This window comes from Catharus ustulatus, chromosome Z, assembly GCF_009819885.2.
Source record: "Catharus ustulatus isolate bCatUst1 chromosome Z, bCatUst1.pri.v2, whole genome shotgun sequence".
Classification (NCBI taxonomy): Eukaryota; Metazoa; Chordata; class Aves; order Passeriformes; family Turdidae; genus Catharus; species Catharus ustulatus.
The window spans coordinates 20,117,705-20,130,932 of NC_046262.2; the positions used below are offsets into that span (position 1 = coordinate 20,117,705).

Sequence of the window (13,228 nt, forward strand, 5' to 3'; positions counted from 1 at the left end):
TACAAGCAGTGTAGATAGATGCAGGAAGAATGGTTATTACAGGTCTTAAAGATACTCCTGTCCATAAGTAGTGCAGCTTTTGCCATCCTCATTTGGAATTAGGAACAAGAAAGTGAGCAACAGAGGGATCTGAGTCTAACTGTCCTGCCTGGAGTGGGCTTTTTGGGGCCTGAGGAGAGATTGTACACTAAGACTTGTGCACAAATTCATGTGTCCTGGACAGGGTTTTCACACAGACCAAGGCACCTACAATGGCACTTCTCTAGAGCGGCTGGACCTTATGCTCTTTAAAATGTTGGAGCAGTCTCCTAGTGTTACAGGAGTTGTAGTAAATAGGTAAAACAAAAGCCACACACACAAAGCAAAGAAAAACATGGAATTCATTCACCACTTCCAATTGTCAGGATAATTCAGCTGTCCCCAGGCTGTATCACATGTAACAATGCCTTGGGAAGACAAATGCCATCAATCTGAACATCACGGTCTGTGGCGTGCTCTGAACATTAAACTGGTGGAAGAGACGTATGCATTTTTAATATTGTTTGAGTTTGGAAGGGCTTTAGGAACTTCTAGATTTTTTGTTAATTAGCACCCAGAACAAGAGACATGCAGCTTTGTGATCCCAAATATAAGCTTGTTCTTAGTAATTGATGCATACCAGTATTAGAGGTTTAAACTTAGGTCTGTATGGTCACTTCCACCACATATTTTTCCTTTCTTCCCAGAAGTAGAAATTCCTCTTGGGATGACTACCTCTGCTTTTATACAGGAATGTCAGCAGCAGGATGAAAAAGAAAACTGGGATTATATAATCACCATCAGTTTCAGTCTCCGGAGACAGTGATGCATTTTCTGTAACGAAAATGTTAGTGTATAGGATCATAAAGGTGTTTGTTCTGGGTAGAGCCTTTAGGACTGTCCAGGAAAGAGCACAGGTGGAAAAATTGGACTGCTGAGAGAAACTAGGAAAATAACGATCCTCCTTTTTCCAGTCATAGTTTTAATTTTTGCTGATTTTGGGAAAGATGCTACTATCTTCAGAGTAATTAATTTAACTGGAAAAAGAAAGACCTTTGTTTCTAGATTGGTCTCATGAAAGGTTTGCCACCAAGTATTGTTTACAGATAATTTCTAATTGAAAAAAATATATTTCTACTTAGGAAAATAGTTAAACTCAAGCTACTCTTTATTCCTATTAAGTTCAGTTTCTGATGAGCATAGAATATCCTTGAACAGAGGAGAGTCTTAAAGGATACATTAAAAAATAATATGATAATTGTCTATAGGATATATTAGACTTAGGGTCTACAGTGTTGCATATTTCCTTTTTAGAGGAGTGGTTTTTTTTAAGTTATAGTTTCACGTTTACGCAGTGAGTTACCAAGATGGTTGGGGAAATTGAATTTCTATGAATTCTTGATGTTCTTGTAGGGTTAAAAAAATTAAATTTGAACTTTGACTGGACATCTGTGTCCCTGAGATGTTGTTGTATAAGGACAGCTGTACATAACAGACATTTTTTGTAGGAGATCAGAAATGAAACTGGAGATTAAAAATATACATACATTTAAATTTATCTACCCTTTCATATCTTTAAAGTGATTTACCAATGTATGGTTTGTTTTCTCCAGATTGCTACAATTTCTCCAGGGATGGCATCATGTGAAAACACTCTAAATACACTGAGATACGCGAACAGGTATGAAAAATGTTATTTCTTAAAGCTATACTAGCTGTTGATTACAGACATTTGAAATAGTGTTGTTCCATGATGTGTGATTATTTTAGCTACTTGAATAATTCAATGGTGGTTGTGTTTCTTAATAAGATTAAAACCAAATTACTGATCCAGGATCACATTTAATTTAAATTGTCACTTTGTAAAACCATTACAAAAGAATCTATTAAAACTGCATCTATGCCATTATTCAGAGATGGATAATGTGGATTGCAAGGTATGTGGGATATGCTACTATTTTGCACTTGCTTTGAAAGGACCATCTCTTGCATTAGAGAAAGTTGGTGCTCATGACACCCTGGGGTGTTGGCTAAAATATCTTTCTGTGATGTGATTTTTTTTCCCATCCCTTTGGTGGAATTGTGTGCAGTTGTCAGTCTGTATTATATGTACACATAAAATTTCATGCTTCCCAACTTCAAGCAAATATCTGAGAACCCTAAGTAAAGGCTTTAAAAAGACAGAAAATCCAACAGGCTTTATGATTGCTCTAGGAAAAATTAGCACCTCCAGGGGCAGATGCATCACTTGAGACTTGTACTGCTCTAAGAAAGTGTTCAGCTCTCTCCAGTGAGTGAAAGGAGCCCTCACCTGCTGTAGTTCTGTGTTTAAAGTCTGTGGAGATGGTGCAGTCTGGTCATGTGTGTGCCTGCAGCCAGACCTGTGACTTAGAGATGCCCCATGCTTTGCTGCAGAGGACAAAGGTGGCAGACAACCTCTGGGCCATCAGGAGCCCTGGCTTTGCCAGAAGAGGCCACCATCTGGGGGTCTGTTTGCCCCAGTGAGAGGCCAGGCAGAACCACAACTGCTTCTCCTTGGCTAGGCACAAGGACCTGCTAGGAAGGCTTACTGCCTGCTTCTCTCAATCTCCAAATGTCCCTTTGTCTGGGTTAATGGAGCTAGTAGTAAGCCTGCCTAGCTTGGACCAGTCTGTCTCATTTCCTCCCTGAAGAGAATGAGGCATCTGTTCCTCTGCTTAGAATAACATGATTCAGGACCTTGCACATTCAAGATTTGTTGGAACTTCTACCCCTTGTACAACTTACGTTACTGAAGTGACTCCACAAAATGTCACTACAAAACAAATCAAGCTCCTCTTTCTAGTGACCTAAATAGTTATGCTGAAACTGTTTCCGCCTCTTAGTGTTAAAATTGTATGTTATGGAGTATATACCTGTCACTATAATGTTGTTTTATGTGTTTTGTGTTATTTTTTATTTTTCTAACAATACATGATTTTCGTAGTAGTTAGTTTTAAGTGCTGGACGCCAGTGTGTGGGCAGTGACAACAGGAGATGAAAGAGAATTTACACTTTTGTAGCTGTTGTGATTTGATATTTTAAAAGGAGTAATTTAGGGGAATATTGAATGTAGACCAAATAATATTAACTATACAACCCAAAATCTGGAATTACTCTTCTCAAAACAATGCTGTTATAGTCGTGCAAATTAGCAACACTGGTTTTGTTCAGCTTTGTTAGTGATCTGAACTGTTTGCAGAGAGATTAAGTATGTTGAAACACTTGTGTTATAAAAATAATTTTGTAGTTATACTTTTAAAGAAGTATGCTAAACAAAGAGTTGTCATTTTGACTGTGTTTATGAGAACATTTTCTTTTAATTTGCCACTGTATTTTGCTGCTGCAGAGTAAAGGAATTTGGAATTAGTCCTTCGGACATTCCCTTCTCACAGGGTAGTGGCAGTCGCTCTGATCTCTCTCCTTCCTATGAGTATGACGACTTTTCTCCTTCAAACACCAGGTCTACTTCATTCTATACATGGAACTTTATTTTTAAGTTTTCTTTTTGGCTATGTAATTTTACAGACCAACCTTTCATTAGTCCCCTTGCCTTGAGTCACACATACTTTGTTTTTATTTTGGTTTGGCAGGTGATGGTTCTGCATGATATGCAATCATCTTCCCAGTATTTTGTTTACCCTCCTTAAACATCCACATTCTGTATCCAGGCTTGCTAGTTTCCTTCATACATTTAAAAAACAAAAGAAATGGTGATGTCACCTTTGTACATTTAGTGGACCAAATCTAACAATTCTGTGTTTAGGGTAATTTGAATATCTCTGAAAGAGAAAATTTTCTTACATATGTATATATATATATTTATGTGTGTATATGTTGTTAAAGCATTTGAGCACTCTGAAGATAAATGAAAAATATTTGCCATTGTAGTAAATAAGTGCTACTTGAATGAACATTTTTCCCATTAAAGAAATTAAGATTGTTCTACAACTTGCTTTCAGATTTTCATGCATCTTTCATAAGCTTGCTTTTGAATAGGCTTTTTTTGACAGAATCATGATCAAACTACTTATGTGCTATGAGAGCCTACCATTTTATTAAAATATTTTCACCTTTGAAATTAATGAAAGGATATATTTATTCCCTAAAATACTCAGCTGCATGTTATTATTTTCTTCAGAATTTCTTGGCTGATTTGCTTATAACATCTAGTGCAGAGCTGATTGACTAATGTTTTTAAAGCACAACTGTGTATGCAGAAAAAGAAAGGTTGTCAGGTCTAGGGTGCTAAATGATCTTTTCTTTGAAATATCACCCATTGTCAAAGAGTTAATGTTGAGGGGTTTGAAATTTTTGCCCTCCTAACTTAACAAGTAGTAAGATGTCAATCAGAAAATGCTTCTTGCTAGATTTATTTTAATCCACATGCAAGTAGTAAAAATGCAAGAGTCCGTGCTTTTTAGGAACTGGACTAACATATTTTTGTCACTGAAAGTACATTAAATTTGTGAAGCTGACATCATCATTTTCCTTATTAAAATTAATTTGATTGCACATAAACCCATAGAGCTTTATTTTTGGTTGTGACTCTTTCGCACAGGAGATTACTAATTTTCAAATGAAACATTTTCTGCCCACAGGGTGAAGGAGCTGACAGTTGATCCTAGTGCCGCAGGAGAGATCCGTTCCATTATACACCATGCTCCCAATCAGATGGATGACTTGGAGACACAGTGGGGTGTGGGAAGCTCTCCTCAGAGAGATGATCTGAAACTGCTTTGTGAACAAAACGTGAGTGGTTTACAGAATTGTATGGAAAGAGATGATGATACAGTAGGCAGCACAAATCCAGATTCAGTTCTATTTTTGACAGGTTTTTCCTTCTGCCTGTTTTTTTCCATGTTCTGTGGTTAAATGGGTCACACTCAACATTTTTCTGTAGCCACAGTTCTTTCCAGGCTAACAAAGTTAACTATTGTTTTTAGGAAGAAGAAGTTTCTCCGCAGTTGTTTAGTTTCCATGAAGCCGTGTCACAAATGGTAGAAATGGAAGAGCAAGTAGTAGAAGACCACAGGACTGTCTTCCAGGTAAAAGATGGAGCTCCACTTTGTTTTATCCTAATTCAGGAATTCAGATTTTCCCAATGAAAGTGCATACTCTTGAAGATTGTGGAGCATCTGATCTGTAGCCATTCTGTCTGTCAAAGAATCCTAAACTGATTTATTATGTTAAGCTGATTGTATCAAATGAATAGGAACAGATTCCATAACACCTGATCTTTGTCCCCATGATTGAAGAGAAGTACATTTCTATGTTACTCCAGAAATTTAGTAAAATATTCCTTTGCTGGGCTGGTAATTAACAGTTATGTCTCTGCCAGCACCATTTCTGTTTGGTCATCTCCCTCCAAGTATTGTGTCTAAATCTGAGTATTCTTTTTGTAATTTTGGTGTATAATCTCCCTCTGAGATCCAGAAGAAACACAAGTATTTCAAACTGCTTGTTAGCTTCCATGTTACAGCTATTTAAAGATTTTATTCGCTGTTAGTCAGGGCTTTTGGAAGGAATACTGCCCATGTAGTGCTGGTCAGTGCTATGGAACTTTTTATATTCACAAAATTGTGGTAATAGATATGAGTTACTTGTTTTCAGAAGGGAATGTGGATTGCTTCTGTTCATAACCTTAAAGCTCTTAGGCAAGCAGTCTGTCTGGCATGTCTGTTCCTGGAGAACAGCAGACCATCAAACCTGTAGGGAATACACATTATCTCCTCAGCTTAGGTATCTAACTTAGTGGAACATTGATACGTGTTCATAATAAAGCAAGATGCTAAATAAAACATCTTACAGTGGATGTAGAGATCTAGTTATTATGGAACATTAGCCCTGAAGTAAAACATACGGAAAGTGTGAAAGTCATGTGCCGTATGCTGTGGCTATGTCCTAATGCAGCTTCTGGAGAGACAAGCTGCATTAGTTTAAGATGTAATTGCCTCTGTGTGTCCATCTGGCCTTCTGCTGGAGATTACTGCTCCTTTAGGCAGTCCCTGGGAGGAGACGTGTCTGAGTCTTAGGTCCCTTTGTTCACAGCATGGTTTATTAGTTTATGCTGTGTATGTAGGTGAGCTGCACCGATAAAAAACCCAACAGCTGTACTGGTCTTCTTCTGTCAGCGTTCCCCTGAAAGCAGCTGATACACAACAACCTTTCCTAATGAAAATGGCTAAAATACACCAATGCAACTAACTGTGCTCTACATGTTCAGGAGTCTTTGTCTTCGATGTACAAGGTTATGTTAGATTAGATCAATCTCACCCCAGTGTAAGCTCCATCTCTCCTAAAGCCGAAAAAAAGACAAGGGGTTTGGACTACATTTCCAGTTTTATTTGGGCTATAGAGCACAGAGGGAAAGACTTCATCCTAATATGTCAAACTGTGCTTTCCAGGATGCCTAGAACTGTCAGATGCCTTTTTTTTTTTTTTTTTTTTTTTTTTTAAACCAAAGCATTTTCAATGGGCTCAGTTCTTCTGAACACAATTCTGCATGGTTCTGTAACATTTAAACTGCTGGCTGCATTCTTCTTTGCTACAAGCTTTTTTTTCCCTCTTACTATTTTTTGTAATGCTCAGAGTGCAAAGATGAGCTTCTTTAACCAACCTTTATTGTATTCCTGTGTATGGATTTATATAATATAATAGTGAATTTAAAAATGGATATCCTTTTATACAGCTTGTCTCAAAACAGGGCAGAATTATCTTGGCTCCTTGAATATAATGACTATGTCACTTTATAGTGGTAAGCAGCCCATAAAGCCTGACTTCAAAATTTGACTCTTGTCAAGTGGATACAATCATCACAAAATTCTGTTCCCTAAATTTCTCAGCTTTACGACCATCTGATGTTCTGAATTTGAAGGGAACTGTGTAGCTGGGGTTTGCCTGTGATGATATGACCACTGAAATTAAAAAATAATGTAGTAAAACTGCAGTTTTGCTGAATTAGGAATAAGGGTTCATTTTTTGATTGAAATCTGTTCTATTGAGGTGACTTTAATGTGTGGTCATTGTGTGAAAAGGTCTTAATCAACTCTTTGTCTTGACACTTTGCTGATGTATTTTATTGTATTTTTAAACTTTTATCTAGGAATCCATTCGATGGTTGGAAGTTGAAAAACTACTTCTTGAGATGACAGAAGAAGTAGACTATGATGTGGATTCTTACGCTACTCAACTTGAAGCAATTTTAGAGCAAAAAATTGATATTCTGACCGAACTTAGAGGTAGGTTGCTTTTAATCACTTGTCTGTGCATTATTAGCATATGTCATGGAGACTTGCAGTAAAAACAAGGACGAAAAAAAAAGTGGTTATATTCTAGGGTCTTTTTTCCCTGCTTATGATGGCCTTTAGTGGAAGGAACATTTATTCTGCAATCTAAGAACAAGTTCACATCTATGATCAGTTCATCCTGATGTAAAGGAAGAGTCTGTGCTTACCTCCAGGAAGTACAAACTCAGTCTTGCAACTTTTCTCTTTTTCAAAACACTAAAGTAAGGTAAGAAAATACAAGCCAACTGTATGAAAAAAGAATAAAAGGCCATGCAGTGAGTAAAAAGTAGTAGGTACTCCCAGTCCCTGCTGTTGTATTGTGTAGTGTAGCTGGGAGTCTGCTGTTATTTTTAAGACTGTGGTTAAGAGTGCCATCAAGCTCTGGGTATTTTAGTTTTACTTTTTTTTTTTCAAGAGCCTGTGTTTGAATTTTGTCAGCCTGTCTTTGTTGAAAAACAAATTGCAGCTAATTCTTAGTGCCCAAAATTAGCCCTTCCACTTGCTTGTCAGTTGGGTACATCCTGGAGATAAATTTTCCTATTCATTAACTGTTTAGACTCCAGGAGACATACTGCTATATTGACAAAAGCTGAATGGTGGGTTTGGAGGCTGATGGAACAGTTTTCTTGATCTATGTTAAAAAACTCTTAAGTTAAAATCTCACCTTTTACCCAGTCTGAGTATCTGTTCGGAATACAACAAGCAGATCAGATATGGACTGCTTGCATCCTGAACATGTCATTTAGACTTCTGCTAGGAGTTTCCTTTTGTTTTTACGGATAATGGCTTTCTCTTCAGAAGATGACAATTCTAGATACCAGCAGTGAAAAAATGCAGTTTAGGTGACTACCTATTCTTCAAAAATTTAGCAGATACTGATTTTGAAAAGGCTACAGGAGGTAAAATGCTAAGAGATCTCGCATCTTTACAGCCAGCTTCATGTAACTGTAGTTTGCCGGAGGCAACATGTATAAAGTAAAAAATGCTGTCTTGGTATCATCTGTGTTCTGCTTGTGGCGTGTTGTGGTCACTGAATCATTCAGCCGTTACTTCTGTCACTGTGGGACTTACATATTTTTGCCATCATTTTGGTTTCCCTCTTCCCATTCTTGGGCATATTACTGGGGAATGGAAGGGACAGGAGTAGAAAAATGAGGATGCCACACTTCCTTCCTTAGGTTTCTCCCATTCTTACTGAATTACAATGAAACCAGTGAATTAGGCATTTAAATATTTACAGTGAATAAGTTCCAAAACTTAAAAATGTTTTGCCGTTCATAAGAAAACAGAGGGGACTAGAATTTGCTCTTCTGGGTTTTAGAATATACAGAAATGTCAAACTGTACACTAAATATGATTTTGTATGTCCCTAAGAGTAATTTAGAAGGTGCTGGGAAGAAAAAGGATATTAAGTAGTATGTATCTCCCGAGACTCTCTAAGGGAGAAGGAGAATGGAAGTGTGAACATGGTGGGAATACAATTGTGCAGTTTACAAACCTATCCTGCCTAGAGACAGAGGTAGTATCCAAGAAGAGACTAAGTTGCTAAGCAACTTGTTGTATGGTTTTGAATGCAAGCTTAGCTCAATCCTCTTGTAGTTTGTAGTGTCAGCTGTTTCTGTGGAGGAATGTTCTTTGTTGTTTGTTGGGGCTTGGATTTGGAGGATCAGGGCTTAGTTTCAAGATCTGTTGAGCACAGACACATCAGTACTCATTCTTTTGTTTTTATCTTAAAGACAAAGTGAAATCTTTCCGGGCAGCTCTACAAGAAGAGGAACAGGCCAGTAAACAGATCAACCCGAAAAGACCACGTGCCCTTTGAAAAGGGCCTCTGCTGCTAAAGGAATTCACAAACCCCTACTGCTGTAGCACACATTTGTTACAAAACCTAGTGACCGAGAGAACTCAACTACTTGAAAGTGTAATAATGTTAGAAATATTTGTGGAAATGTCCTGTTTCTTATTCACCTGAATGACATTTTCAGTTTTATGTGAAATGCTCCTATGATGTCTACAAAATGCTTCTAGACCAGACAGCACAACCATGCAGGGTTCAGATCTGTGAAGCACTTTGTTTTAAATATTTCATTTATTCAAATAGTGAAATGTTTGGAAATACTTGCCATATTTTTAATAAAGCAAAGCTGTGGCCATTAAAAAGTCACAGCACTTCCTTCTGACCATGTTCAGTTTTATGACAAAGACCAGCTGTGCAGTTTTGTGGCATGCATGCACACTTCACTAGTGGTTTTACGTAACTTCTCTTCCACAGACAGCTGTGCTTAACTCTTCCCATTCTGTGCCTTGATGAAGGCTACTTAACCCTAAATACCTTGTTCTGAAGCACAGCCTAAAAAATACATTCCTTATTTGTCAATATAAGTTACTTTAGTGTGTGTACATTCTTGATGTGTTTCCAGAAAACTTATTTTTTGGTGGCTAGTTTCATTTCACAGGATGTGCCATATCATTTGAAGAGGAACTGCAGGCTTTTAAGAGTGGATGAACAGCTGGACATTCCATTTTTCTTGTAAAGATCTGGAATCTTGATTTATTTGAATACCATAAAGAAGGGTTATATGATTTCAACATTTGATCTGTAACAATTAAAAAAAAAACAAAAAAAACCAACAAATCAACAAAAAAACCAGAAAAATATAAGTCAGTTGATGTATATTAAAGGTAATGTTTTAAGTACTGAGGAGAGTTGTATCTTAGGATAATGCAGATAATATGATATGTGGTATGGTGTGATAATGCTATGTATGGATAAGTTAACTATCAAACTTTGGGGATAAATATGTCCATACTGGCCTTTCACATACTGTTTTAAAAACTTGGATTTTAATGCATGACAAAGTTACATGTACATTAACCGTAGTTTGCAGGTAGCTTGAGTAGTTCTGTTGCTTTAAGAAGTAGGTAGCTAATACCTATTTTTCCCTTTGTACAGTGCCAGCAGCTGAAAAGTGAGGTGAAATTGCATCATTTGACGATTTTGCACAATACCTCTACCTAGCGCTAATAGCAATCCCACAAATACCTGAAATCTCACAAATGGCGCCATGTGTATCAGCACTTTTTAGGTGGTGGCACTCAAGTTATTTTTGCAAGTCAGTATCCAAAAACGATTGACCTTTCATGTAAGAACTTATTGTCAAATGAAGAAATGTAGACCTCTCTAGCAGGTCTCCCTCTTTCCAGGAGTTTTGTATCAGCAGACTTTCCCTTGGAAATGTTTAAAGATTACTTTTGGAATACAAGCCTGTTTGTTTGTGCCAGGCCTGGAAGTGGGGAATAAGGGGAAGGCAATGAAAAGAGAGTTAAATGAGCCAGAACTTCTTGTAGTGTTTAATGTTTGTATCTCCCATAGAAAGGTAGGCTATGGGAAGCTCTTGTCGCATCATGGTTAAAAATAAAAAATCCTCCTGTGTGTAAACATGACAACTGAAACAATGTAGATTTTACATAATGTGCTTAATAAATTAACATATTAAATGAATTACATCTGAGAATTTCTGTTATGCTTTGGGAAGGGTTTCAATTTGTAAACACATCAGTTATGTTTTTGAAAAGTTCTCTTATTTCAAAATAAAGCCAACCATTCTGTACAAGTTTGTGATACAGAAAGAAGTCCTCAGACCACTGTCCTGACTTGAGTTTCGCAGCAGAATTTTAAAAATATCACACCTCTTTGTGAGCATTTTTTTAAGGTCATCACCCCATCACAGCTAAAAGAAAAAAACCAATGGAACAGAACACAATAGCTTCTGTTAGAAGGTGATAGTACAGGTTATCATACCATATCAGAGGTTTTCTCTGAAGCTGCTCTAGACAATTCTTACTTTGTAAAAAGCTTCTGAAGACAGGCATCCTACAAGAGTAACAGTAAAATTTGATACTATTCGTCCATGCAAACCTACCACCTCAACTAGGCTGTGGCTTACTGTGGGTCCAGAAAGGACAGTCAGCTTTTTACAAAGCCCTGTAAATTACATGTCCTGTCAAGTAGCACGTCCAAGCTGAAACTGTCTATTGCCAGTCTGGTTTAAGTCAGATCTACGCTGATACTGAAGCAGTTAGAATCAAGAAAAATTGACAGGGCTGGTTGTGGCACTTGAATTTTTGCAGCCCCACTGCTGTAATGGACTGAAATTACTTGAATAGGATTCACATAAGCTTATCCTCTATTCCTCTCCAGTAAAACAAAAGTATTAAGGAAGTGTGACACATATCTTCTGCATTTGTTCCTTCTGTATTAGTCCAACCACATTCCTTGTAGCTGTTTACCTAACTCATAATTTGATTCTGCATGTAGTGAAATAGCACTAGAATTACTGAACTATTACATTGTGAAATAAATGTGCAATTCAGTTTTTGAAGTTAGGGCTTCAGGATGCCTGTAAATTTGAGTACTGTAATTTCACAATTACAAGCCACACCGTTTTGACTAAAATTTTGCTCCCACACCAGAAATGCGGCTTATACTCAGGGGCGGCTAATATGTGAATAATTTTCTGACATTTCCAACCCCGGAAGTGCAAACCGAGGTGCCGAGTCAAGCACCTGCCAGTAAAACCCAGGACTGCGTGACTGTTACAAATTGGTTACTGTGTTGCGCCGCAGGTAGAGCTGGGCTCCATGCCGGCAGCACTGGGGGTGGGGAAGGTGAGGGACTCCCTCCTTCAGGCAGCCCAGCCGGGAGGAGGCAGGGGGCTTCCGCCTGCTGGCCCCGCAGCTTGGGGGGAGGCAGGGGGCTCCTGTCCCCTCCTGCCGCTACCACTGTGGGAGTGAGGGGGTTCCATCCCCACCTCCCACTACCGCCACAGGTACCGGCGGGCTCCGTGCCCCCCTGCCACTGCGGCGCAGCACCGGGCCAGGGCGAGCGAGCCCAGCAGCAGCGGCCGGCCCTGAGCGGCCTGGCTGAGCGGCAGCGCCGAGTTCGGCCACCAGGCCCAGCCCCGAGCCCTCACGGCCCAAGCCGAGCCAGTAAACCCCGCCATGCCGCAATTCTGTTACTATTTGGCAACTTTGTTGCACGTGGGTCCTCCCTGCAAATGACAGAGCGGCTTATTGTTGGGTGCAGCTTGTGTATGAACAAAGAACAAAATGTTTGCCAACACCCAGCGATTCGGCTTATAGTCAGTGCAGCTTGTAATCCTGAAATTACTAACCTATTTCTGTTCTTCTGAATCAATGACTTTTAAAAAATGAATGGCATGTCATGGCTGCTAGTTGGACTCAGTACATCTTTTTCAACCTTAATGATTCAATAATGTGTATAAATAAATTTTGCTTAGAGGTTTTGCTAATTTGCATGCATTGCTCTAAATCTCACTGAAAGCTGTATGTGCTAAAACTTTTACCTGCCTTAATGAAGTAGTTACCTTAAAAAATAGCTGCTTGAATTTAGTTAGCAAAAAACCCAACCCTTCTGACTTGTGTTTATGAGCCCTGGCCCATTGGTATTTTTTTCCAGTTCCTACAGTGGAGGAGACGGTAAAGGCAATTTTCTAAATGATATCAAGCCCACAAGGTAAATTCTTTTGTTTTCTGAGAAACACTCACTGGGATTCTCTAAGTGAAGCAGATTACTAACAGGCTTGGAATGCTGGTAGTTACCAGAGGGATGAGAGAGACAGGCACCTCAAATCACTTTAAAACAAACGCACAAATGATTGATAAAAAAAAAATTGGAATTACAATAATTTCACGACCATAAGGTGCACCGGATTATAAGGCACATCTCCAGGAGTCAGCAAATTTCACAACTTTGTACACTATATAAGGTGCACTGGACTATAAGGTGCACTTTTTTTTTGCAGCGAGGAGCTGCGCTGCGCGCAACAAAGTAACAAACTACTGGCAGGTGCTCAATTTCCAAACATTTTTCATAGATTGGC

At 38.5% G+C, this 13,228-nt stretch overlaps 1 protein-coding gene across 8 annotated transcripts in view; it reads left to right on the plus strand.

The window, feature by feature from the left end:
- KIF2A (kinesin family member 2A) overlaps positions 1-10,827 on the plus strand; it is a 53,805-nt gene extending 42,978 nt beyond the window's left edge. For 5 of the 8 annotated variants that reach the window (XM_033086146.2, XM_033086148.2, XM_033086143.2 and 2 more), the window contains 6 exons: positions 1,632-1,699; positions 3,386-3,499; positions 4,638-4,788; positions 4,983-5,084; positions 7,142-7,277; positions 9,062-10,827. In XM_033086146.2, coding sequence (XP_032942037.1) covers positions 1,632-1,699; positions 3,386-3,499; positions 4,638-4,788; positions 4,983-5,084; positions 7,142-7,277; positions 9,062-9,147 — 657 coding nt within the window. In that variant the 3' untranslated portion in view covers positions 9,148-10,827. The remainder of the gene's footprint in view (positions 1-1,631; positions 1,700-3,385; positions 3,500-4,637; positions 4,789-4,982; positions 5,085-7,141; positions 7,278-9,061) is intronic. The other 3 variants (XM_033086150.2, XM_033086147.2, XM_033086145.2) reach the window with 2 other exon arrangements.
- The last annotated feature ends 2,401 nt before the right edge of the window (positions 10,828-13,228 follow it).